Source organism: Somniosus microcephalus, chromosome 6 (assembly GCF_052327205.1).
Source record: "Somniosus microcephalus isolate GS21.2 chromosome 6, FLI_Smic_1.0, whole genome shotgun sequence".
NCBI classification, from domain to species: domain Eukaryota; kingdom Metazoa; phylum Chordata; class Chondrichthyes; order Squaliformes; family Somniosidae; genus Somniosus; species Somniosus microcephalus.
In genome coordinates this window covers 227,273,693-227,301,537 of record NC_140992.1, presented here as the reverse complement: position 1 = coordinate 227,301,537, position 27,845 = coordinate 227,273,693, and the positions used below count along the sequence as shown (strand labels likewise).

The following is a 27,845-nucleotide window of genomic DNA, read 5'->3' as shown; positions in this document are numbered from 1 at the left end:
AGTTCACGTAATATTGACCGTCTGCTGCTAAACCAGAATTCTTGGAGCACGCATTTAGCCATGAGAAGCCTCTGGGCTATCCCCTTGGTATAAATTCTCCTGTCTGTGTTTTGTGTTCGATGAGTTCGGTGAGGCATCTATCATTATTACAGTTGCCTCTGGCTGCGTGCTGTTGTTTACTGCCTAATTTGTACTCATTGTACCATTTTCATTACAGGCAACTATTGTATACATTAAATGCAATCTCAGAAATTATTTCTGGTATTAACATCTGGAGACTTATTTTTGCTGTCAAAGAATATGAAATGTTTTTGTGTTTGTAACATAGTTATTGCAAATAAAGTACAATTTTTAGTTATATACCCATCTATCATAGAATGATACAGCACAGAAGGAGGCCATTCAGCCCATCGTGCCTGTTCCGGCTCTTTGGTCGAACTATCCAATTAGTTCTACTCGCTTGCCCTTTCCCCAGAGCCCTGTAATTTTTTTCCCTTCAAATATTGATCCAATTCCCTTTTGAAAGTTACTATTGAATTTGCTTCCACTGCCCTTTGCAGCAGTGGATTCCAGATCACTGGAAGGGATCACTTGGAGGGGAATTTGCAGGTGGTGGTGTTCCCATGTGCCTGCTGCCCTTGTCCTTCTAGGTGGTAGAGGTTGCGGGTTTGGGAGGTGCTGTTGAAGAAGCCTTGGTGTGTTGCTGCAGTGCATCTGGTACTGCTGAGGGCAAGATCTACACAGAAAGCTGGGAAGTTGAACTGTGCTTGGTGGAATGCTATTTAAAAGGGCAATTACAGACAAGTAGCTGGATCATAGGTTGGAAATATTGGTTTCTCCAGAATGCTGTATTTGTGAGGGAGAAGTAGTTGAAAACATTTTCTGGATTTAAGGAGCCTCTTAGGAGATAGCATGTGTCATTAAATGGGTTCCGTTTTGGCTACCCTTATATGGTTAGTGGAGGAGGAAGAGGAGCAGCAACAGCAACAGCACCTCATAGCCTCTCTTGCTGAGCATGCCCGAAATCCCACCTCCATCATTGGCAAGCTGCCCGTTAACGCCCACAAACTCCCGGGCAGCTTGCCTGTCATTCATTGACAAGGTCCGACCATCAAAATGGTTTAAGCCTCTCACACTTTTCATCGGATGCATAGCCCAATCACCCTGCTCACTGGGTGCTGAATCAGCACTCGAAGTGAAAATTGCTATACATAGAGGAAATCTCTTACTCCATTTCATCTCAGAAAAAATCTAATTTTAGTATTATATTCAGAAATTAATAAATTCTGTTTTTTCCAATGGCATCAGGAATGTCTTTTTATATACCACATAAAATGGTTGCCTTGGTTTAGCCCTTCGAGTTTCCACTTTTCAAAATGAAAAGCTTTTCATACAATATCTGCAAAAACGATTTCTATGGAAAATATAATCAGAGACATGCACTGAAGCAAAGAACTTTTCTTAAATTGTGATATACTTTAAATAAATCAAAACAAAGTAATCTTGTACAATTTTGTATTTTGGTGCTCAAATAGTATGATAGACTTGAAAGGATTGATCACCACAAATCATGTTTTCACATAGGTTACTTGCACAGAAGATAATAAAGTAGCTTGTCCATGTATCAAAAGAATATTGTGAATTAAGAAATGTTCTTTCGCTTGGTACATTGGAAACTCTACCATATATAATATAATGAATGTATAATAATCAAGAATTTGTTATCTTGCAATCAATAGAATTATGAGCTTTCATTCTTCATTTTTCAAAGAGGCAATTCTTTCCAATTTATAGGGTAATTTGTTCTAAACAGCTGAATGAAATATGAAAATAATTTAAAGGATTATACTTTTCATAAGTTTACAGATGAATGCTTGCATTGGTTATATGAGGAGAGACTTACCCCAGATCCCTCTCCTATCCAATAACTTAACCACCATCCACTAAAAGTTGTACAGCTGATTATAAGGGTGAACGGAAAGAGAACAAATAGAAAGAATACATATCCTAGAAAATAAATCAGAATAAACAAGTCAATTAACTATCTGCAGTGAAACATCATTTTCTAAAGTATAGCTCAAGTCAACATCAAAGAGTATTGAAACTAAATTAATATGAAAATATGGATTTCTGACATAACTAGTTAATTATTAACTCTTAAAGGTAATCAAGTGGTGTAGTGGATCATACATGAATATGTCATTGCTGCAAATCAGCACAGAGAATTGACATGATCGAGCACTCAGAACATTTAGGCCTAGAAATTCAGTTGGGCGCGCCAGCCGTTAGCGCCTTAGGGGGAGTAGATCTCGAGCGCTAGGTGCTTATCGCCCGGGCGCAGCGCGATCTGCACCTCTCCCCAACTTCAGGACACATTTAGCGCCGGCGCAAAGTCTTAGCGCGCGCCCTGCTGCGCGCGCAGATCATGACGTCATTTAATAGTGCAACGCCCTTTGTGCGCCCCAAACCGGAACTTCACTCGCGCCGGCCCATTGTGCGCCGGGCGTCCCGAGCGACTGTGAAGTGGAACGGTACACAGGCCAGCCGGGCTGGGGGGAGCGCTAATTAAAGGGCACTTACCCAGCAGTATAAAGGCCAGCCATTTTGCAGCATTCACTCTTATGCAACGGTTTTTTGGACAGAGACCAAGGAGGAGAGTTTACTGCTTTGGACCAACACTTGGACAGGTATTTTTGGCTCAGGCCAGAGCTTACCAATTATCTTAGCCTTCATTCAGAGCTCAGTGTTTGCCAGCATATAATGGGGGCTGCATTGGGTGGCAACGCTGAATTTCAGCCTTATGCCAGAAGGGCTTACAGACGCCGTGAGAGAGTGGCAGCCCTGGCTAGACGCAGAGGGGGCAACAGGCGTCGCCAACTGAGGCCTTACCCACGCAGGGTATACCGCCAGCAGACCTCCTATCTGACCATGTCTGCCGCGATGTGTGTTAGGAGGCTGCGATTCCGAAGGGAGGTGGTTACAGAGATCTGCCGGCTGCTTCAGAGAGATCTGCAGCCACAGCTGATGCGCAGGACGTCTCTGTCAGTGGCAGTGAAGGTGACGGTGGCTCTCAACTTCTATGCCTCCGGCTCCTTCCAATCCGCTACTGGGGACATCGCTAACATCTCCCAGTTCGCCGTGCATTGCTGCATCCGCCAGGTGACCGAAGCCCTTTTCAGAAGGAGACATCAATTCATCTCCTTCCCCATGACCCTGGACAAGCAGCAGCAGCGTGCAGTGGGGTTTGCAAGAATAGCGGGCTTCCCCATGGTGCAGGGCGCCATTGACTGCACGCATGTGGCTTTGCGGGCACCTCTTGAGCATGCCGAGGATTACCGCAACCGGAAGGGTTACCATTCCCTCAATGTACAGCTGGTGTGTGACCACAGGCAGCGCATCCTAGCTGTCAATGCCTGCTTTCCAGGCAGCAGCCACGATGCCTTTATCCTGCGACAGACAACTGTGGCTGACATGTTCCAGGCACAGCCTCCCCCAAGAGGATGGCTTATCGGGGACAAAGGCTATCCTTTGTGTACCTGGCTCATGACCCCGCTCCGCGCGCCCACGACACCTGCTGAAGAGGCATACAACGAGAGCCATCAAGCGACGAGGAACCTCATAGAACAAACAATCGGCGTGCTCAAGCAACAGTTCCGCTGTCTGGACCGCTCCGGGGGAGCCCTCCAGTATTCGCAGGATCGAGTCTCCCAATTCGTCGTCGTTTGCTGCATGCTGCACAACCTGGCTATCCGCAGGACTCAGGCACTGCCACCTCACGTTGGACCACCACCTCAGGAGGAGGAGCAGGAGGAGCATGAGGATGACGAGGACGAGGAGTACCAGCCCAGGAGGGACGCACAAGGTCCAAGGGCCGCCCGTCGTCGGCTTATTGAACGTCACTTCTAGGCCCCCTTTCAGGGAATGGCTTGTGCCAATGATAGAACATGATTGCAGCCGCTCCGCAAGCCCTCAGCCGGTTAAGGCAACAAACACTTCAAAGATCAAACATGGACAATGTGAATAAATACAATGCTTTATTGTACAAACTCTGGGCCCTTCCCACATGAAAACCAAAAACAGAAGAAACCCCCAAAAAACACTCAAACACATTACTCGCTCCCACAACCTGGGGAGGATTAACAAAATAGGGCAACTAAAATGGCCGTCATTCTCGGCCTTCGTCAAAAACAAACATCACATCATCGGCCTTCAAAAAACAAACATCCAATTCTCGGCCTCAAGAAACAAACACAAATGGCCACACATTCGACTATTTGGCCCGCTAGGGCGATGCCTTGGCCATCTTTGGGTGGCCCCTGCCCGCCCTGCTGCTCCGCCTCAAAGTAAGGCCATTGGCTGCTGCAAGGCTGGGGGCAGGCTCCTGAGGGGCACATGTCGTGACGGCAGATGCCCTTGGGGGTCGGCCTAGTCGAGGTCTGGGCGTCGAGCGGCCGGCTGTTGATTGCTGCAGCTGTGGCTGGCCAGCATCAGTCGCTGCAGCAGCTCCTGGCAGCTCCACTGGGGGAGTGGCAGTGGCGGCTGGAGGAATGGCGGCAAGCTGGCGGATGGCAGGCGCTCGCTGGTCGCCTGAGACACTGGCACTCGGCCGGGCCAGCACTGCAGCATGCGCACCAATCTGCCGAGGGTCAGACCGCTGTGCTGCTGCAGCGCGCCGGGTGCCCTGGCGATGCCTGGCTGACACAGCGAGTGTGGCAGCAGTGAGTGCCCGTGTTGACCTGTTCACTGCCCGCAGCAGAGCAGCCAGTGACTGGACGGCACCACTGATCACCTGGCCAGTCGCTGCCTGATCTGCCCGGTATTCCGCCCGACTGGTGGCCTCTAAGGGCCCGAACTCGGCCACATTCCGAGAGAGGGAATCGATGGACTCAGGCAACCGTGCCACTGCCGCCATGAGCTCCGTGTGCCGGCGCTCCGAGTCCGCGGACAAGTCTTCGAGGTGTTCCATCTCCTCGGCGAAGAGCATCTCCTGACTGGAGGCCGGACTCTCCCTCTGGGGAGAAGGCCGCCGAGCTGGCCGACCCTTCCTGCGTTGCTGGAGGCCGCTGGGCCCAGCAGTTGGACTCCCCTCCGACCCTTCCCCCCTCTGGGGAGAAGGCCGCCGAGCTGGCCGACCCTTCCTGCGTTGCTGGAGGCCGCTGGGCCCAGCAATTGGACTCCCCTCCGACGCATCCCCCCTCTGGGGAGAAGGCCGCTGAGCTTCCACCCCCCTCCCGCCTTTCTGCAGCACGCAGGTCCCAGGAGCTCCCCTCCCCTTCGACACTTCCGCCACGCTGCCCTCCAGGGAAGACGTGTCCCCTACATTGGCCTGGGTGGCCGCGGCTGAGGGTTCCCCTGATGGGCCGCCTTCCTCTTGCTCCTCCTCCTGCTCCTCCTCGGAGGGTCTGTCACTGGCAAGTTGAGGGACCTCCTCTTGACCATCTGAAAGCAGGAAGGCACAAGAGTAGCTTTAGAGTGAGGAGAGGGCGTCAGTGCGGGATGCGTGAGTGGTGGCATTCAGCGCATTGGTCGGACAGTGGCAAAGGATGTAGATCTGATGCGCAAGTGGGACGAGAGAGGTGCAAAAGGTGATGTCCTTACCATTGCTTCCCAGAACAGGGTCGGCATCTCCACATGCAACGGGCCCAATCACCTGGCGACCCATGAGGCGCTCCACGCGATGTTGCAGGTCGGTGAGTGGCTGGATATGGGGTCGTCCTCCCCCGGTCGCAGTCCGGCTCCTGCGATTATTCGCCAGCTTGGCCTGCAAGAGAAAGGACGGCCTCTAAGTACAGTGTGTCGCCGTGATCTTGTGTGCACTGCCTCCCATGGTGGAATAGCCTGGCCAGTGTGTCGCCATGATCTGCTGTGCACTGCCTCCCATGGTGGAATAGCCTGGCCAGTGTGTCGCCATGATCTGCTGTGCACTGCCTCCCATGGTGGAATAGCCTGGCCAGTGTGTCGCCATGATCTGGTGTGCACTGCCTCCCATGGTGGAATAGCCTGGCCAGAGTGTCGCCATGATCTGCTGTGCACTGCCTCCCATGGTGGAATAGCCTGGCCAGTGTGTCGCCATGATCTGCTGTGCACTGCCTCCCATGGTGGAATAGCTTGGCCAGTGTGTTCAGTGCAGAATGTGCAATTGATGCTCATGCCTGTGCCATAGCTGCTGGATGAAGGCTGGCCATTAGAGCTTTCAGGTCCCTTTGCCCATAATGTGAGGTGCACATGCAAGGATGAGGAGGTCATTGGAAAGGGTACTCACCCTGACAATCCGCGTGAGGTCATTTATCTTTTTGCGGCATTGGACACCGGTCCTGGGGACGTCGCTGTTGGCCGACAGCTTGGTGGCGACATGCCTCCAGGCTCTCCTGTAGACGCGGACCGTCGCCTTCTTGCCATTGTCCGGGTACAAAACATGGCGCCTCTTCTCCACAGCAGCAAGCAGCACACTCAGATCACGCTCTGAGAAGCGCTGCGCACGTTCACGGGCCTTCTCCATGTCTTCAGGCGCTATTTGGGTCCAGCAGCAGTGTTCAGGCCTAGCTGGAGGGCTCCACTATCCAGGGCGTGGCAGCAGACACAGTCGACCCTTCCCCCTTAAGAGCTGGCCGGTGCCAGGGTGTCTGCTGTCAGTCACGAGATGGCCGCACCTGCGCTGCGCCCGGCCTCGGCGCTATCGATCACCACCTCCGGCTTAGCGCCCAAAGAGAGGCGTCCAACAGCAGTTTTAGCGCTCGCCCGAACTAGTAGGGCGAAGCTAATGAATATCGGAGAAGTGGCCTAGATTTGGCGGCGGCCGCTAACTTTAGCGGACGCCCCACTTTAGCGCCCCAAAAGTGGCGTCAATGAATTTCTAGGCCTTAGGGTCTAAAACAAAATGAGTTTGAGTAATCCCAACCCAGTTTCTACTGGGCAAGGATTTAAAGTGCAAAACTATCTGGATGCAGAGACTTCATAAGGAAGGTCAGTGTAAATGCAGTCACCTACACAAAAACAAACTGTCTGTGCTGTCAGGCAATTGTATAAAAAAACAAAATGCTGCTGATGCTGGAAATCTGAAACAAAAACAGAAAATGCTGCCAACACACAGTAGGGGAGAAAGCATTTGTGGAGAGAACAGACAAATTAACTTTGGATGCAGATCCTTCTTCAGAATGTTATTTATGATGTGAATGATATGGTCTAACATTGTTATGTATTTGTTGGGAAAATATACTGATGGATGTATCCAAAATTCATAGAATCATAGAAATTTACGGCACAGAAGGAGGCCATTCGACCCATCGTATCTGTGCTGGCCGAAAAACAGCTACCCAGCCTAATCCCACTTTCCAGCTCACGGTCCATAGCCTTGTAAGTTACGGCATTTCAATTGCATATCCAAGTACTTTTTAAATGTGATGAGCGTTCCTGCCTCTACCACTCTTTCAGGCAGTGAGTTCTATACACCCAACACCCTCTGGGTGAAAAAGGTTCTCCTCAACTCCCCTCTAATCCTTCTACCAATTTACTTTAAATCTATGCCCCCTGGTTATTGACCTCTCTGCTGGGGGAAATAGGTTGTTCCTATCCACTCTATCTAGGTCCCTCATAACTTTATACACCTCAATTAAGTCTCCCCTCAGCTTCCTCTGTTCCAAAGAAAATAACCCCAGCCTATCCAATCTTTCCTCATAGCTCCTCGTCAATCTCTTCTGTACCCTCTCTAGTGCAATCACATCTTTCCTGTAATGTGATGACCAGATTTGTACACAGTACTTTAGCTGTGGCCTAACTAGTGTTTTATGCGGTTCAACCATAACCTCCCTGTTCTTATATTCTATGCCTTGGCTAATAAAGGAAAGTATCCCGTATGCCTTATTAACCACCTTATCTACCTGACCTGCTACCTTCAGGGATCTGTGGACATGCACTCTAAGGTCCTTCTATTCCTCTACACTTCTCAGTATCCTACCATTTATTGTGTATTCCCTTGCCTTGTTAGCCCTCTCCAAATGCATTACCACACACTTCTCTGGATTGAATTCTATTTGCCACTTTTCTGCCCACCTGACCAGTCCATTGATATCTTCCTGCAGTCTACTGCTTTCTTCCTCACTATCAACCACATGGCCAATTTTTGTATCATCTGCAAACTTCTTAATCATGCCCCCTACATTGAAGTCTAAATCATTGATGTATGCCACAAAAAGTAAGGGACCAAGTACTGAACCCTGCGGAACCCCACTGGAAACAGCTCTCCAGTCACAAAAATATCGGTTGACTATTACCTTTTGCTTCCTGCCACTGAGCCAATTTTGGATCCAACTTGCCACTTTCTCTTGGATCCCATGGGCTTTTACTTTTCTGACCAGTCTGCCATGTGGGACCTTGTCAAAAACCTTGCTAAAATCCATGTAGACTACATCAAACACACTACCCTCATCAACCCTACTTGTTACCTCCTCAAAAAATTCAATCAAGTTAGTCAGACACGACCTTCCCTTAACAAATCTATGCTGACGTCCTTGATTAACCTGTGCCTTTCTAAATGATGACTATTACTGTCCCTCAGAATTTTTTCCAACAATTTGCCCACCACTGAGGTTAGGCTGACTGGCCTGTAATTACTTGGTCTATCGCTTTCTCCCTTTTTAAACAACGGTACAACATTAGCAGTCCTCCAGACCTCCGGCACCACACCTGTAACTAGAGAGGATTGAGAAATGATGGTCAGAGCCTCTGCTATTTCCTCCCTTGCTTCTCTTAACATCCTGGGATATATTTCATTCGGGCCAGCCGATTTATCTACTTTCAAAGATGCTAAACCCCTTAATACTTCCTCTCTCACTATGTTTATCTCATCTACTATTTCACACTTCTCCTCCTTAATTACAACACCTGCATCGTCCCTCTCTTTTGTGAAGACAGAGGCCATGGGCTGGATTTTGTCAGTGTGGTCGGGCGGCGTGTGTCAGGTGGAAATCGTGTCAGGGCCCCGACTCCTAAGTGAAGTGTTGAAAAAGTGCGATTTTCCCCTAATTGGCCAATTGATTTCCTGCATGTGGGAACCCCTGGCCCAATTAGTCTTTTCATACAGAAAGTCGCCTCCGATGACATCATCAATGCTGTTGGATTTAAGGCCTACAGGCAGCCTTGATTTTTCTGGAGACTGCAAAGGCTCTGCAATTTATATGAAGGAGTTGAATTGTGGAAAATGTCAATGATCAAGCAAAAGTGTGCTCCTCGGTTTGATGAGCCCTCCCTCCAAGCTCTGGTGTACGGAGCCAGCTGTAATAAAGAGGTGCTGTTCCCTTCCTGAGGGAGAAAAAAGCCACCCCAGCAGACAAAAGCTGTGTGGCTACAAGTGGCCCAGGTTGTCAACTCCATCTCTATGTTCCGCAGAACCTGGCTGCAATGCAGGAAGAGGTTTCATGACCTTCTCCACACAGGAAAAGTGAGTATGACTTTCCCTTCACCCTCAATCTGATCTCCATCGCCTCTCCTCACCAGCACTCTGCTTTGCCAACCTCTCCCTCCACATCCCACTTGACACTTATATCCCTGCACCCTTACCCATTCCCTCTCTCTCTATGGTCACATTCACTTAACTATTCGACCATGCAGCCATCACACTTCCTATCACTGTGATACCATGACAACAACTACTTACTACACACAGGGAGGGTCCTTTGTATCCTTCTAAGCATCTATGCTATGCATTCACTACATTCACTCCTTCCATGGTTCATGGAGGAGCTTAGTCGCAAGGGTACTGAAAACATGGTCATTGTTCAGAATAGAATGACATCTCTTGAGGAGTGATGGTCAGCTATTGGGCAAATAAAGCAGACCTTCATGCAAGTCCTCTGGAGTAGGACTTCCAGTGCAGAAATGGGTCCTCATGGCCTCCCTGCAGCGCAGCAAGGTGCTGTCAAGCCACTTGCTACCCCTGAAGTGGGGCTGACCCATGAAAGGGATGTTGGTGGCAGACAACAAGGAAGTGGGGGCTCCTCTCCAAGCGCTCACACAACCATGCCACAGCAAAGCCCTTGGTCAGAGCCCCACCAGAGTCCTCACCCAAATGAGATGGGCATCTCAGCCCCTGCACAGACATAGGAGCAGCAGGCTGTTGGCGAGCCTGCACAGGTTCGCCACCCCAGAGGATGCCCGCCAAAGGCGTCGAGACAGGGGCAGCAAGAGAGCGAGCAAGGGGCCTCCACATCTGCTGAAGCCACAGGGGAAGCACCACGCAGGAGCATGCGTAAGAGGAAGATAAAGCACAAGTAGTCACAAGGGTAGTCACTTGGGTGCTGTGTTGTTTTGTTTTTGGACCAGCCATCATTGTGATTGCATTATAAAGTGTTTTGATGGCAAACTGTTGAAGTTGTGGCCTGTGTCATTTCGCAAATGGGACTTTCACATTGAGGGCTTAGGGCGCCTTGTGATTATCAGAATGGTGGTCAGAGTGATAGGGTTCCGCAGGTTCTTCTCCATTGTCGATGCTCTGGTAAGAAGGAGCGAGACTAAATTGTTTGATTGTGCAGGCTAAGCAAATCTGGCCAGGATGAGTGCATCCCTTGCATCCCAGGCAACAATATGGTGGCGCTCTGGCGCCTTCTGGTCTGTGCATCTTCAGCTGGGTGGCTAGCAGCTTGGCGCTCCTGCTGATGTTCCTGCTGTTGGTGCTGCTGTTGCTCATGGCTCTGCTGCTGCTGCAGCTGGTCTTTATCCGAATCTGATGTCCAGGAGGAAAGGAATTAAATGGTCGCCATGTTTCTGGTATATGCTTCAGTTGAGGAAGCGCTTAGTCAAGGTAGGGAGAGGAGTTTCCAAGGAGGTCACACTGGAGATGGGTGTCAGGCTCCAAACTTCCACAACACTGAGTATGCCTGCTAAAAGTTCCCCCAGACCTGAAACAACAAAGTTCTGCCACCTGCAAATGATCATCGGTGAAAACTCCTTTGCAATGGTGGAGCTGCAGCTGTTCGTAAGCAATCCACTAGTGAGCCTGCCAGGATTACCTGGCATGTTCCAGAGGAGGCGTGTAGGATGGGGGAAATGTGTTAAAATCGGAAAGGCCTCTCAAAATGGGATTATAGAGGCAATTAAATGGTTGTTAAGGGCCTGAAGGGCCTATCCCGCCTCTTGGAGGCGGGATGGAAAGCGGGTCAGAAAACACGCACTTGGGAAAATTGCTCGGAGGCGGGGTGGAGGCGGGAACGGGCCTGCCCGCCAGTTTTGCCGATTTTAACAACTCGCACGCCTCCAAACCCGCCTCCTCGGGGCTGGGACAATCGAGCCCAAAGTATTCATTAAGAACCATACGGGAATATGATGTCGTGGCGATAACGGAGATCTGTCTCAGAAAAGGGCAGGAGTGGGTTTTCAATATTCCTGGCTATAAGGGGGGAAAAATTTGGTTGGTTAGCGTCTCCCGTTAGCGCCCAAGCGCGGCGATTTTAGTGCCGCTTGCGAAATAGACAAGTCATTTTGCGGTGGCGCTAAACACTACTGTCACAATCTCCTGCGCCCACAGATCGTGACGTCAGTCGAGTATGTGTAACGCCCCGGTAGCGCCCCGGACCGGATATTGAGTCGTACTGGGAACGACAGCTATAGTAGAACGTTTTCAAGCCAGGAACGGGCTGGGGGAGCGCTATTTAAAGGCAGGCGCTTCCTGCCTTTTCTTGTCGGTAAAATTTTTGGTACTCGCAGGTTGAGAGGGAGAGAGATGTCTGGAAAGATTTAAAGCTGTCCTAAGGAGTTTTGGCCCTCGGCACCACTTTTGAGGTTGCTGAGCTCTTTTCCTGGGCCTATCCATTAGTGCTTCCAACGCAATTGCTTTAGAGGTCTCTCCAGGCCGAGATTCAAGGCTGCAATGAGCAGGGTGTGGCTGGCCAACAAGATGGCCCCTCCCCTTTAAGAACTGGACGGCGCCAGCCTGTCTGGCTTCCATGGTAACTGACATCGCCTGAGCTTCGGTAGCGTTCTGAGGTAGCGCCTCGCTCCTCGACGTTTGCGCCTTAAGAGAGGTGTGTAGCGCCTGATTTAGTGCTCAAATCACCTTCAGGGGCGATGGAGGTGAATTTTGCAGTCGGAGGCGATAATTAGCGCCAGGCGCTAAACTTTGCGCCCGCCCGATATTAGCGCCCCAAAATGGGCGATACACAATTTTTCCCCCAAGGTGTTCAGCAAAGATAGGGAAGGAAAGAAAGGTGGGGTGGCAGTATTGGTAAAGCAGAATATTACAGTGCTGGAGAGAGAGGACGTCCTGGAGGGGTCAAGGACAGAATCTATTTGGTTAGAGTTAAGAAACAATAGAGGTGCCTTTACGCTACTCGGTGTATTCTATAGGTCACCAACTAGTGGGAAAGATATAGAGGAGCAAATTTGCAGGGAAGTTACAGAGAGGTGCAAGAACTATAGAGTAATGATAATGGGGGACTTCAATTATCCTAATATAGACTGGGATAGTAATAGTGTAAAGGGCAGAAAGGGGGAAGAATTTCTGAAGTGTGTTCAGGAGAACTTTCTTGATCAGTATGTTTCTGGCCCAATGAGGAAGGAGGCATTGCTGGATCTGGTTCTGGGGAATGAGATGGGTCAAGTGGAGCAAGCGTCAGTAGGGAAACATTTAGGGAACAGTGATCATTGTATCATAAGGTTTAGATTAGCTATGGAAAAAGGTAGGGAGCAATCTAGAGTAAAAATACTTAATTGGAGGAAGGCAAATTTCAGTGGGTTGAGAACAGATCTGGCCCGGGTAAATTGGAATCAAAGATTGGCAGGCAAAACTGTAATCAAGGAGTTGATTCAGGTACAGTCGAGGTACATTCCCATGAGGGGCAAAGATATGGCATCTAAAGCTAGAGCTCCCTGGATGATGAAAGAGATAGAGAGTAAGATGAAGCAGAAAAAGAGCGCGTATGACAGATATCAGGTTGAGAATACAAGTGAGAATCAGGCTGAATACACAAAGTTCAGAGGGGAAGTGAAAAAGAAAATAAGAGGGGCAAAGAGAGAGTATGAGAATAGATTGGCAGCTAGCATAAAAGGGAATTCAAAAGTCTTCCATAGGTATATAAATAGTAAACGGGTAGTAAGAGGGGGGGTGGGGCTGATTAAGTTTTTGTTTTGTTTTAGGCAGTCCCTCGGAACCGAGGATGACTTGCTTCCACATTAAAAATGAGTTCTCAGGTGACTGATGAGTCCAATGCGGGACCTACAGTCTCTGTCACAGGTGGGGCAGACGGTGGTTGAAGGGGCGGGTGGGTGGGGTGCTTGGGTTGACGTGCGCTCCTTGCGCTGCCTGCGCTTGGCTTCTGCTTGCTCCCGGCGAAGAGACTCGAGGTGTTCGGCGCCTTCCCGGATGCTTCTCCTCCACTTTGTGCGGTCTTGGGCCAGGGATTCCTAGGTGTTGGTGGGGATGTTACACTTTTTCAAGGAGGCTTTGAGGGTGTCCTTGAAGCGTTTCCTCTGCCTACCTGGGGCTCTCTTGCCGTGCCGGAGCTCCGAATAGAGCGCTTGTTTTGGGAGTCTCGTATCGGGCATGCGGACAATGTGACCCGTCCATTGGAGCTGATTGAGCGTGGTCAGAGCTTCGATGCTGGGGATGTTGGCCTGAGCAAGAACACTGACGTTGGTACACCTATCCTGCCAATGGATTTGCAGGATCTTGCGGAGGCAGCGTTGGTGGTACCTCTCCAGTGCTTTGAGGTGCCTGCTGTACATGGTCCATGTCTCTGAGGCATACAGCAGGGCAGGTATCACTGCTGCCCTGTAGACCATGAGCTTAGTGCCGGGTTTGAGGTCCTAATCTTCAAACACTCTCTTTCTCAACGTGACTCATGTGACTCAGCCAACGTTGTCTACCTCATACGTTGCAGGAAAGGATGCCCCGGAGCATGGTACATCGGCGAGACCATGCAGACACTGCGACAACGGATGAACGGACACTGCACAACAATCACCAGGCAGGAGTGTTCCCTCCCAGTCAGGGAACACTTCAGCAGTCAAGGACATTCAGCTTCCGATCTTCGGGTAAGCATTCTCCAAGGCGGCCTTCGAGACACACGACAACGCAAAATCGTCGAGCAGAAACTGATAGCCAAGTTCCGCACCCATGAGGACGGCCTCAACCGAGATCTTGGGTTCATGTCACGCTACATGTAACCCCACCTGACACAGGGTCACCCAGACTCGAGTCGACTTGTTCTCTCTACACAGATGCGGCCGGACCTGCTGTGATTTCCAGCAAAAAAAATGTTTTTTGTCTGTTTTTTTGTTTTTCATACAGACCCCAGCATCTGCAATATTTGACCCCTTGTGACCCCACCTCATTGTTCTTTGATGTAATGTTTTCCTGACTGACCTGTTTGGACACCATTCACACCTTTGATTGCTGTGATTATCTCTCTGCCGAGGTGTGATAAATGGCAGTTGGAAACATTACCTGTAAACATCTGACATGATTCTCTGACTATATAAGCTGTGTCTTTATGCATTTCTCCACTTCACCTGATGAAGGATCAGCGCTCCGAAAGCTTGTGATTTCAAATAAAGCTGTTGGACTATAACCTGGTGTTGTGTGACTTCTTACATTTGTCCACCCCAGTCCAACTCCGGCATCTCCACACCATGTCCAAGATCTGAGCTCAAGTTCTGTGCTATTGCAAACTAGTGCTTAATATATACCTTTTTTTTTGGTTCTCTGAGAAAAACTAATTCAAGTCAGATATTAGCTCTGACAAAGTACTGACAATCTTAAATACATATCATCAAGCACCTGATGGTAAATCTCTCTCACTGGTTACATTTCTGAAAAAAAAACAGTTTCACAATTCAGCCCACTGGTGACTGCATGTTATAAGTTGATGTGGCATTGTGAGAGTACAGACATCTGGTTCAGCATCATTCAGCAAGGATTTGAACCGCCATGGCAAATCTAGCTGCAAAACGTGGAGTGATTTTAAAATTACATGAATAATAATACCTAGTGCATTGTGAACTTTGTTAGGCGCTGTATTATTTATGGCATGTACGTGGGTTGAATTTGAGTAGATTCATATATTATTAGACGATTGGTTTCAAGAAGAACTGCAACAACATCTAGGATGGTTGACAGGCACATAGTGGACAGGTAGTGACGTCTGTGGAGAGAATAGCAACAACCATATGCCTTAAACTGTGATGAAATCCTTGGGGACAGCGGTAGTATTACATAGGATATGCAGCACAGAAACAGCCCATTCAGCCCAATCAATCCAGGCTGGCATTTATGCTCCACTCGAGCCTCCTCCCTCATCTCACTCTATCAGCATATTCCCTTCTTCTGCATATGCTTATCTAGCCTCCTCTTAAATGCATCTATACTATTCGCCTCAACTGCTTCCTGTGGTAGCGAGTTCGTTATTCACACCACTCTCTGAGTGTTTCTTCTGAATTTCCTTTGTGATTTCTTGGTGACTATCTTCTATTAACAGTCTCTAGATCTGCTCTTCCCCACAAGTGGAAACACTCTTTCTCTGTGTTTATTATCAAAAATGTTCATAATTTTAAAGACCTCTATTAGGTTATAAGTAGCTTCAAACAAAATTATTGGCATTCTTGTTAACAGTTGAGTCTGTACTCAAAAGTGTAGAAGACAGCCTCATGGATAGGGTATTGTAGTGTATGTACCTTTAAGAGGAACTATGTTTTTGAAGCCCCTGTATACTGTAGTACCAGTAGTGATCACTCGGGTATATAAGCCTGTGTAGCGTCTTGTGTTGTTAGTTCACCTCCAGACTTTGTTCAGTAAACACTTGTTAAATCAACTCCTGCATTCCGTGTCTCCATTAACACATGGATCTAACAGTGGCGACGAGTTAGAAATGAACTTACCTGCAATTCGGCAGCACCTCAAGGGGATCGATTCCTCAGACGAAGGTCGAAGCCAGAAGCAAAAAAAAAATAAAAATAAAAATAATTCGAAGAAACTCGAAAACGAGGGCCAGGCTTGGTCTCCAGTCTGTGGTTTCCCCAGCTAAATGGGCTGGTGGCAGGTAGTGCACTGATCCTTCCTGGGCTGCGGCGGGCTAGAGCTCGATCGGGTGGCTTTGCAACGGGGCCGGGCAGCGAGTCGGGAAGCAGAAGCAAAGAGAGAGAGAGGGTGGAGCACTCAGGGCGCGGCCGGTGCTGCAAAGCAGGTCGGCGTTCGGACTGAGCAGAGGGAGGGGAAAGTCCCAGAGGGTCCGCTCCACGACGGGAACGGTTCTCCAAGTAACGGAGAAAATATTAAAGCGATATATAAAAAAAAATAGAAATACCGCGAAAAGCTGCAGGTCGCAACGGGAACAGCGGAGAACAGCGTTGGCAGCAGCGGCAGCGGCGGGAAAGCGCGGGAGGCACCATCTTAACTCGGCGGGGAAGAAAGAAAAGCGCGGGAAGCGCCATTTTAGATTTTCAAGATGCCGAAGACTGGCAATATTACTGCTTTCGATAGTGATATAGAAGATTGGACCACATATGTGGAAAGAGTGGAGGTATATTGCAAGGCGAATGAAGTAGCGGATGATAAAAAGGCATCGGTACTTCTAAATCTGATGGGCGCAAGGACATACGGGCTGTTACGAAACTTGATCACTCCAGCCAAACTGATGGACAAGAATTTTAAGGAGATTGTTGATACCTTACAGGAGCACTTAAACCCAACACCGCTGCTGATAGCGGAACGATTCAAATTCTTCAGGAGGAATCAGCACAAGGATGAAAGTAACGCTGATTACCTCACCCGAATTACGAAAGCTGTCAAAGCACTGCCAATTCGGGGCAGGACTGGCAGATTCTCTACGAGACAAATTCGTCTGCGGTCTCCTAAGCGAAGGAACACAGAAAAGACTACTTTCTGAGAAAGATTTGACACTGGACAAGGCTTTCAGTGTGGCTGTATCATACGAAGCTGCAGAGATACAGCAAAAGCCACAGGACTTCGGCACCCATGAAATGACACGGGGTTTCGAGAGATGTTATCGCTGCGGCAGATCCACCCATGATCAGAAGGACTGCTGGTTCAAGGACAAAGCATGCAGGCAATGCGGAAAGATGGAACACATTGCACGTGTATGCCGATCTGGAAAGAAATCCGCTGACAGTAAAAAGGTCAATAAGGAAAAGTACAGAAAGGTACAAATGATGACGGACAGTAGCTCCGAAGACCAGAAGAGCGATAGCGACTCCGGAAACAAGAGACTAAGCTGTCTCAAATTACATAATGTAATTGCCAAAGAAGATTACCAGACCATTTGGGTTACCCTCACGATAGCGGGGTCCCCAGTCAAAATGGAGCTAGATACAGGATCAGCTCTGACCGTCATGAGTCGATGGGATTACGAGCGGCTATTTCCGCATATACGTTTGAAAGACACATCCATTGTCTTGAAGACATATACGGGGCAGAAAGTATACCCCAGAGGGAAAATAAGGGTGCCTGTTGTATACAACGGCAAGGAAATACAGAAGTTGTATTTATACGTTCTGCAAGATGGTGGTCCGCCGTTGTTGGGACGTGAATGGATCAGAAAGATACGTTTAGACTGGCACTCCATTCAGGCACTGACGGTGACCAGTAAGAAAAAAAACGATGATGACGTCATACCTGGACGATTAAAAGAAATCTTGGCTAACGCCAAAGAAGTGTTTCAACAGGAACTAGGAACCCTGAAAGGCGCCACCGCCTCAATAAAAGTGGAAGATGCGGCAATTCCCAAGTTTTTTAAGGCAAGGCCGGTGCCATATGCAATTCGTCCAGCCGTCGAGGCAGAGCTGGAGAATTTGGAAAAAGCAGGCGTGTTATCCAAGGTAGATTGGAGCGAGTGGGCAACACCCATCGTCCCGGTCATGAAGAAAACGTTGAATAATGATAAATCTGAAGAACAGAGAAAAGTTCGCATCTGTGGGGACTTCAAGGTGACTGTAAACTTGGTTCTTCACACGGTACAGTATCCGAGGATAGAAGATATTTTCGCCTCACTATCCGGAGGGAAACGTTTCACCAAAATTGACTTAGCACAGGCATATCTACAGATGGAGGTTGAGGAGGCCTCTAAAAAGTATCTCACGATAAACACACATAAAGGCCTGTACCAGTACAATCGACTGGTTTTCGGAGTGGCATCAGCTCCGGCTATCTGGCAAAGAGCTATGGAGCAAGTCCTGCAAGGGATTCCGGGGACTCATTGCTACCTAGATGACATTCTTGTAACAGGAGAAAATGACAACGAGCACCTTGCCAACTTGGAGCAGGTGCTCACGAGGCTGAGAGAACGGGGCCTACGAGCAAATCGCCCCAAATGCGAATTTTTCCAGAAACAAATATCATATTGTGGCAATGTCATTAACGAAGAAGGGTTGCATAAGTCACCTGAAAAAATTGAAGCGGTCGTAAAGGCCCCAGTGCCTGAAAATGTCTCACAATTAAGGTCGTTCCTGGGATTAGTAAATTACTATCATAAATTTTTACCAAACTTGTCGACGGTTCTGCACCCGCTTAACGCACTGCTACAAACGGGAGTAGTTTGGAAATGGAGCGAAGACTGTAAACGTGCCTTCCATAAATGCAAAGGCTTGATCACGTCCAGGGAAGTGTTGGCTCATTACAACCCATCACTGCCAATCAGACTGGCGTGCGATGCATCCCCTTACGGCGTGGGAGCGGTATTATCGCATAGATTCCCTGATGGCTCGGAGCGGCCGATAGCTTTTGCGTCACGCTCATTGAACTCAGCTGAGCGTAACTATGCCCAGATCGACAGGGAAGCACTCAGCCTGGTGTGGGGGGTGAAGAAATTCAACCATTACCTGCATGGACAAAAGTTTACCTTGTTGACTGACCATCAACCCCTCATCTCCATATTCAACCCTAAAAAGGGCGTTCCCATTATGACAGCGCAAAGGCTACAGAGGTGGTCCCTTTTCCTAGGGTCACACCAATATGACATAGAGTACAAAGGAACAAAACAGCATGGGAATGCTGACGGGTTATCGCGCCTACCGTTGCCAACGGTGGAAGAGGCGCCTACAGTGGACCCAGTGGAGATATTCCACTCGATCATAGTGGAATGTCTACCGGTGACAAATTCTACCATTGAAAAGGAAACGCGAAATGACCCGACTCTCTCACGAGTCTACGATTTAACGGTGAAGGGATGGCCAGCACATGGCGAACCACTGTTGCCAGCATTCTCGCAAAGAAGAGAACAGCTGTCAGTGTGCCAAGGAACCTTGATGTGTGGATCCAGAGTGGTGATTCCACCCAAACTCCAGGATAAAGTGCTAAAGGAGCTTCACGAGGGGCATCTGGGTGGAGTGAAAATGAAGAACTTAGCCAGAGCATTTGTGTGGTGGCCAGGTATCGATGGAGACATCGAAGAAATGACCAAGAGCTGTCTAGGATGCCAGAAGGTCCAAAACGCCCCACCACAAGCCCCTCTACATCCATGGGAGTGGCCCTCATCTCCATGGCAAAGGGTACATATCAACTTTGCTGGTCCATTTATGGACTCAATGTTCTTAATCGCGGTGGATGCACACTCCAAGTGGCCGGAGGTAATAAAGATGTCCTACACCACCACAGAAAAAACCATCACAGTATTAAGGACCATATTCACCAGGAATGGGCTGCCTGAACAGATCTGTTCTGATAATGGACCGCAATTTTTATCCGAAGAATTCAGGAAGTTCTTAAAAAACAATGGGGTTAAGCACTACACGTCCGCCCCATACCATCCCGCCACCAATGGATTGGCTGAAAGGTTTGTCCAGACCTTCAAGAAGGCCATAAAGGCCATGGGTAATGAAGACATAAATCTACAACATAAGGTAGATAACTTCTTGTTTGCGTACAGGAATGCAACACATGTGGTTACAAACCAAACCCCCGCCATGATGTTTTTCAATAGAAGACTAAGATGCCGGCTGGATTTGGTCAAGCCAAACGTCAGAAGGGACGTAGAGAACCGGCAATTTCAAAGCATGAATGAAAGGCCAACTAGAACCTTCCAGATAGGTCAACCAGTTTTGGCCCGGGACTACCGTACCGAGAAATGGCAGCCTGGAACTATTTGCACACGACTAGGACCGCTGATGTATACCGTGGACATTGGAGGAAGCATAATAAGGCGCCATGCTGACCAGATCATAGAGTCATCTGAAAAAGGACAACCTACACCACAACTCTATACGCCTAGTGATGAAGCAGAGATACCCATAGTATCTACCTCCGATCCGGTGATACTGGAACCAGATGAACCCGACACTAGCATTGAAGCCGAATCGACCTTGCCAAAAGAACCTACTACACCACCGAGGCGTTATCCGGACCGAGTCAGGAAGCCTCCAGAGAGACTGAATTTGTAATTGATTAACTTCAGCAAATGTGTAGATTATTGTTCTTGTAAAAATGTTATTTAATGATTACTTAAAATGTTATGTACTATTTATCTAAAAGCGGAGGAATTGTAGTGTATGTACCTTTAAGAGGAACTATGTTTTTAAGCCCCTGTATACTGTAGTACCAGTAGTGACCACTCGGGTATATAAGCCTGTGTAGTGTCTTGTGTAGTTAGTTCACCTCCAGACTTTGTTCAGTAAACACTTGTTAAATCAACTCCTGCATACCGTGTCTCCATTAACACACGGATCTAATAGGTATAATTTAAAGGGATTGGCACGTTTCTTACCTCCTCCTGCCATAATATAAGAGTGATACGTTCTCCCTGGTACTGCGCCCCTTTGTTTCTCCTCTTCTTGTATAAGCTGCTCTTTTGGTGCTATAAAATAAATTCACGATTCAATTACTATTCTCCACTGTTACACTCAGTTACACTTGTTTCTCGCTGTACATTATAAAAGGTATCACATTAATCAATGTTATGGAAGACACGATTATGATTTAAAGTTCAATATGGCTGTTGTACAATAACATCAAGAGCTTTACTTTTAATGGTACAAAAGTCAAATTTCCCAAATTATATTCAAATGTTAATTTAGCTTTGGTAATCTGCAATGCGTAACATCAAATATTTTCAAAAATCCTTAGCAAATCGTCATTTATAGAGTATTTGGGCAATACAGTGGGTAAGTGCGGGATTTCACCTCTGTGGTTTGGGTTTGATTCTAACTCAGACTGATGGGATGAACATCTCTCCACTCTGCTGGCTATAAGGGTCAAACATGAAATGAGCTTCAGGAGTCTCAAACCAGTTCCTAGTAGTCATTTTACAGTCAGCATAACACTGCCCAGAATTTGGTACTAAACCAGCAAACTCACTTATAGGGGCCACAAAGGAAAGTTGGCTGGTGTGAGAAATAGGAAAATGACACAGGCACAGTAGGAAGTGCTCTTCTGAGGTTCGGGTTACAGTGCTATTATAAATTTCATTTCTCAGGTTCAGTGGTAATAGACACTCACGTCAGTGGCCTTATATTCAGGAGTGTACCCACATTGCCCAACATCTCGTCATGGGGTGAGGTTATAAAACTACCACTACACACCCCCCTCCCCCCCTACCTGTGGTATGAATTGCACACCATGCCTTTCACAAATGCACTCACATGCACTTCTCTAATCTTTCAGTAGGCAGACTTAAAATACTTTACTGAGATAAGGATAGATATTAATTATTAAGCTGCTTTATCCTCCAGACAGCAAGTGAACATAGAGGCCTGGATTTTGCGGTCAGCGGCGAAGGGACGCACTCACCGCTGACCTCTAAAAAAGCTGCCCACAAAGATTTAGCGGGCTCTAGAGCGTGGATTTCCTCTATTCCGATGTGTCTTTGAATTTGTCACCATTTGCAGCGTCTAGCAACAGTGCAGGCAGCAGGTAGGCTGATCAACTAATCAGATTGAAGAATTCTCACAAATTGCAAAGCAGGGAGTAAAAAGTAGATTTTATAATTCACATTTTAATCACTGCACAGAAATCAAAATAAAGATTGCGACATACACATGGGATTAAGTTAGAAGCTGAAATATCATAAACAAACTTTAAAAAGATAAAATAAAAATCAATTTTTATTGGCCCAGAACTTCGGGTCTCCACGGGTGAGTACGCACGGGGTACTCACCCGTAGGCTCAATGGAAGTGCCAGTTTTGTGCATGCACTGCACATGCGCGGGAAACCGGCACTTCCGCTCCCCTGAAAGAAGGGGGTCAGAGTTCGAATGCGTGCGCGGGAGAGGCTGCGCGTGTGCATCGAACTTATGTTTTTTTTACAGGTCTTCCCGGGAGGGTAAGTCTCCAGAAGTTACACATTTAAAAAGCAGCCTGCTTTTTACAAGATAAGTGGTGAATTAATTAAAATTAAAACATTTTTTCCACAGGTTTATTATTTTTGAATACTTTAAAGAAAGGTAAGTTTATTTTTAGCCCCGTTAGAAAATAAAATTATTTTTTTCAAAAATTTAAATTATTGTTTAAAATAGTTATTTCATGTAATTTATAGTTTATTTAAAAAATGTGATGTTTTTAAAAAATTTATTTGAAGATTTAGTGATGTTTTGGGGCCCGTAGTATTTCTAAGTTTTGACAGCTCTTCCTGTCAAACTTATGAATGGGCATTTCCCTGCTACCATTGGCTTTCCATGGACCACGTGATCCCAGGGGACGCATCGAACTAACTGCACCCCTGGGATACGCAAGCACTGCGTGCCGGCAGTTGGAGCAGGCCCAGGATCGGAATTCCATGGGGGCCCACAGCGCAAAGGCCGGCGCGCAAGGTAAGTGCAGGTCGGGGGCTTGCACCCCGGGAAGCCCCCGACCTGAATTTCTGGGCCATTATTTTAAAAATCTTGGGGGGAAGAATTGGCTTGCTTTGCGCCTCCCGTTAGCACCCCTGGGGGGCGCTAATGGGGCGCAAAGCCCCTAGCGCCCAGACATGGCGCCGCTAACACCTCCCACAAAATTCAGCGGGAGGTTAGCAGTGGTGGTAGCCTCCGGCGATGACATAATCGCCGTGCGCAGCGCCCCGCTCACGCCCCGGCCGCAAAATTCAGCTGCGCCCCTGACCTATTGCTGGACGACATGTCCGTCAGGATCTGGGTGGCGTTTTTGCAGTCACGGCGGCGGTATTTAAGGGGCAGGTGTTGGGCAGTCATTTTTTTTGCTGGCCGCCTGCCAGCACCTGCCCTCTTCCCCTCTTATATTCGGGGTGCTGGATGCGATCGCTCAGCTTGGCACTCCTCTTGAATGCTGGGCTGCTCCCCCGGCACCCCGGTGTCCAGCAGGGCCCCGGTGCATGCAGTGCTAGGCCCCTCCCCTTTAATCAGGGGAGGGAGGCCTGCAATACTGCAGCGCTATCTGCCGGCGTGCATGGCGCTGTTGCACGTAGCACCGCGATATTCACTGGTTGTGCCCCAGGAAGGAGGGGGAGCGTTTCCAGTAGCGCCCCACCTCCTGCTTGGGGCGCTACCACTGAATTTACTGCGCAGTGGTGCTACCTTTTTCAGGGCACTAAAAGTAGCACCCTGGCGAAGTTAGCGCCCCAAAGGGGGTGCCACCAAATTTTTCCTGCTTGGAATTTTCTGAGGGAAGGAGACTCCACACTTGTAAAATTAATTTTTCAGGGCCAGAGAGATTGTTCAACAGTAATTATGACTTAGTATTAAAAACTCAGTTACACCAGATTAAACAAGGCTTAACATTTTCAATGGTTTTTACAGTGGGGATAGTGCATAAAAAAGTGAAGTTCACGTCAATTCACTGATTCTGTGTTGATTGCTTCTGCAAAGACTGCAACAGCGCACCCTGTGGAGGAGCAGGGTATCATTGACAGCAAATTTTGGATTTCCACGTTTAACTGCGCATGTACAGACGCCAGAAGTTGCTGTCAGTTTTACAGAAAAACGACGGCGAGCGCTGACAGTTCACTGTCATTACAACCGCAAATTCTGAGAGTAACAGTTATAATCAAAATGTACTTATTTCAATTAACTTCAAACTGTGAATAAGAATAATAATAGCAGGTGAATTCAACATTTCTTGGTCAGTCTTCTGGTTCTGACCAGCTCTAAAATTAAGATGAATGAGATTTCCCTTGGTGGGACAGATTAACTGGACTGACTGACCTTGAATATGGGTTTTTCTCTTTTCTTTTACTTCTAATCACAGGAGGTAGGTGGGCTGTCCCACCAACCTCTTCCCTGTTCCATATTTCACCCATAGGCCTGTCAATAAAACTGGCCATGCCCCTTTACCCACTTCCTGAAGAGAAGGTTCTCACCAGACACGCCATGCTGCATTCAAATGACTAGGTCATCCCAATGATAATAAGTTTGGATGTTTTAGGGAACAAGTTTAAAACCTTACACTGACCCTATTACGTATCAGTTACTGAGAAAAACAGCAAAGAAATTTGTTTCAGAAAGCATTTTGAGTGTATTGGGAATAAAATAGTGGTGTGACAGCTAAGTGTTGATATTTTAATATTGGAATTCCCATAGGAAATGCTTAAATAGCAGGTTTCAATAGAGCACACAACCTATGTAGGAACTTTAATATAACTCTTAGTATCTTACCTTTTTTATAATTTTCTTCTTGCTGCATTGTCTTTGCATTCTCAGCATTTTCCTCTGTTGAATTATTCTTCTCACCAGTCATATCAAATGCTAAAAAGTGACAAAACATTTTTGCACAAACTTTGTATTTGAAAATGCATTGAGTGAATATTTTCCTAATAGTAAGAGACTGGGGAGCTGATGAGAAGTAAAATGATTTAGCTGTCCATGTACACAAATCACTAAAAGCTAGTGAACAGGTACAAAAGGTAATCAGAAAGGTTAATGGAATGTTAGCCTTTATCTTAAGAGGGTTGGAATACCAAAGTGAGAAAGTGATGCTTCAGTTGTACAGAGCCTTGGTTAGACCCCATCTGGAGTACTGCATTCAGTTTTGGGCACCGCACTTCAGGAAAGAGACATTGGCTTTGTAGGACAGTGATTCTCAAACTGGGGTCTGCACACCCCTGGGGGTCCATAGAGACTTTCCAGGGAGTGCGCAAAATAATGTGAAAGTGCGGCTGGAGGTGAGCTTGGTGTGAGTCGGGAGGCAGGAGCGGAGTGTGGCCGCCACATGTGCAGCGCAGAGTGGGCAGGCTGTCTCGCCCAGGAGGGGAGATGCCTGAAGTTTATAAACCCATTTAGAATCAATTCCCAAGTTGCTGTTTACCAACAAAATCACAACTCTCTTCCCTGGATAAAATGCTATGCTATTTTACAAGGAAGGAAAACAGATCGATTCAGCTTACTCACTAGATTCCGCTTCTTCACAACAGACCACAAAGTAATGTGTGGCCAAAATCATGCCACCTCTAAATTCAGTTAGTGCTGAGTGTCCTTAGCATTGCTATACCAACGTTTTCAGGGAACATAGTGGTCAAGTTTAAGCTGCAGAATTTTGGACACTTTCCCTCCCTCACCTGGGAGAAACATCACACCAAGGATAGACAGACTCTGCAGTGAGAAGCAGGCACACCCATCTCATTGATATCTGTTAAAAGCATTATTAAAATGCTCTCTTTACATACAGCACTTTCATATTATGAGTATTATAATTTAGATGGGGGTCTGTGATTACGAATCCATTTGAAAAGGGGTACTTCAACCAAAAAAGTTTGAGAACCACTGTTGTAGGGGGTACAGCGCAAATTCACCAGAATGATACTGGGGTTTAAAGGTTTAAAATATGAGGACAGGTTGCATATACTTGGCTTATTTTCCCTTGAGTTTAGAAGGTTGAAGGTTGATCTATTTGAGGTGTTTAAAACAATAAAAGGATTCGATCGGGCAGGTACAGAGAAACTATTTCTCCTGGTGGGGAATCTAGAACAAGGGGACCTAATCTTAAAATTGAGCAAGACCAGCTAGAAATTGTAGTGTATGTACCTTTAAGGGGAGAACTACTTTTTACAGCTCCTGTATACTGTAGTACCGGCAGTGACCACACCTGTATATAAACCCTGAGTAGGGATCTGTACTTTTAGTTTTAGAGTAACCCTCATCCAGTAAACACCTGTTGATTGTTCCTCTGCAGTCTCTGTCGGTTTATTGAAGGACACCATACATCAAAATTCACGGATTTAACATTGGCGACGAGTCGATTCGAACCTACCTGCAAATCTGCAGAAGAAGGCCGATTCCACCAGTGCGGGCGTCGACCATCCAGAGAGGACTTGAGCATCGCAGAGGAGGCTGTGGAGAGCTGGGCTTGGTTCCCCAGTCGCGACGATCCAGCGCAGCGGGCTGGCAGCAGGTACGGCGCAGACCCTTCCCGGACGGCGGCGGCTGGAGCCGACCGACGGCACAGAAAAAGGCCGAGCAGCGTCGACGGGGTAAGAGAGAGGGTAAAGCGCACAGGGCGCAGCCGGGGTTGAAGACCGAGCGGCGTCAACGAGAGAGGGTAAAGCGCACAGGGCGCAGTCGGGGTTGAAGACCGAGCGGCGTCGACGGAAAAAAAAAGAGAGAGAGGGTAAAGTGCACAGGGCGCAGCCGGGGTTCAGGACCGAGTGGTGTCAATGAGAGAGGCGCGCAGGAAAACGCGCAGAGCGCGGCCGGTGTTCAAGGGCTGAGCAGCGTCCGTGGGGGGAAGAAAGGAAGCGCGGGAGACGCCATTTGAACCGCAGCGGAGAAGAAGGGAGAGCGCGGGAGACGCCATTTTTGAGCCGCAGCGGAGAAGAAGGGAGAGCGCGGGAGACGCCATTTTGAGCCACAGTGGAGAAGAAGGGAGAGCGCGGGAAGAAAGGAAAGAGCGGGAGACGCCATTTTGAGCCAGCGGAGAAGAAGGGAGAGCGCAGGAGATGCCATTTTTAGCCAGTCTAACCACACCCAGGGATGCCGAAGAGTGGCAGTGTCACAGCGTTCGACAATGAAGTCGAAGATTGGGCGACATATATAGAACGCATAGAAGTGTACTGCAAGGCGAATGAAGTGCCAGATGCCAGGAAAGCACTGGTATTGTTGAATTCCATGGGTGCAAAAATGTACGGCTTACTGCAAAACCGAGTAACCCCAGAGAAGCCAGTGGAAAAGGATTTTGAAAGCATAGTGGCAATCCTACAGGACCACTTAAACCCCACACCGCTGCTGATAGCAGAAAGATTTAAGTTTCACAAAAGGAACCAGCATAAAGACGAAAGTAATGTTGAGTATTTAACGGAACTTCGCAAGCTATCAAAACACTGCCAGTTTGGAACGGGACTAGCAGATACTTTAAGGGACAAGTTTGTGTGTGGGCTTCAAAGTGAAGGAACCCAGAAACGGCTTCTATCAGAAAAGGATCTTACGCTGGACAAGGCTTTCAGCATGGCAGTATCACACGAAGCAGCCGCACGGGGCGCTGCAGAGATACAACGGAGACCGCAAGAATATGGCACAAATGAAACGTCATATGGAGCAGTGAAGTGTTATCGCCGCGGCAGAACAACACACGACCATAAGGATTGTTGGTTCAAGGACCAAGTGTGCAGACAGTGTGGAAAAGTAGGACACATAGCAAGAGTCTGCAGGTCGGGAAAGAAAACCAGCAGCAAGAAATCTCCACAGGAGAAGTACAAAAAGGTACATAAGGTGACGGAGAGTAGTTCAGACGAACAGAAAAGTGATACAGACTCCGGAAGCAAGGAGCTGGGTTGTCTGAAACTACATAATGTAATCAAAATGGAGGATCACCAAACTATCTGGGTCACGCTCAAGATAGACGCATTCCAAGTGAAAATGGAATTGGACACAGGATCAGCCCTAACAGTCATAAACTGAAGGGACTACAAGCGGCTATTCTCACATATACCCTTGAGAGATACAGAGATTGTCTTGAAGACGTACACGGGGCA

The 27,845-nt window shown here is 47.9% G+C and overlaps 1 protein-coding gene across 1 annotated transcript in view; it reads right to left on the bottom strand.

Annotated features, from left to right (window-relative positions):
- abcc12 (ATP-binding cassette, sub-family C (CFTR/MRP), member 12) overlaps positions 1-27,845 on the bottom strand; it is a 146,713-nt gene that overhangs the window by 43,673 nt on the left and 75,195 nt on the right. The window contains exons 16-18 of the mRNA XM_085991509.1: positions 24,538-24,627; positions 20,700-20,789; positions 1,904-2,007 (exon numbers count right to left, since the gene is read on the bottom strand). Of these exons, the coding sequence (XP_085847635.1) occupies positions 1,904-2,007; positions 20,700-20,789; positions 24,538-24,627 (284 nt within the window). The remainder of the gene's footprint in view (positions 1-1,903; positions 2,008-20,699; positions 20,790-24,537; positions 24,628-27,845) is intronic.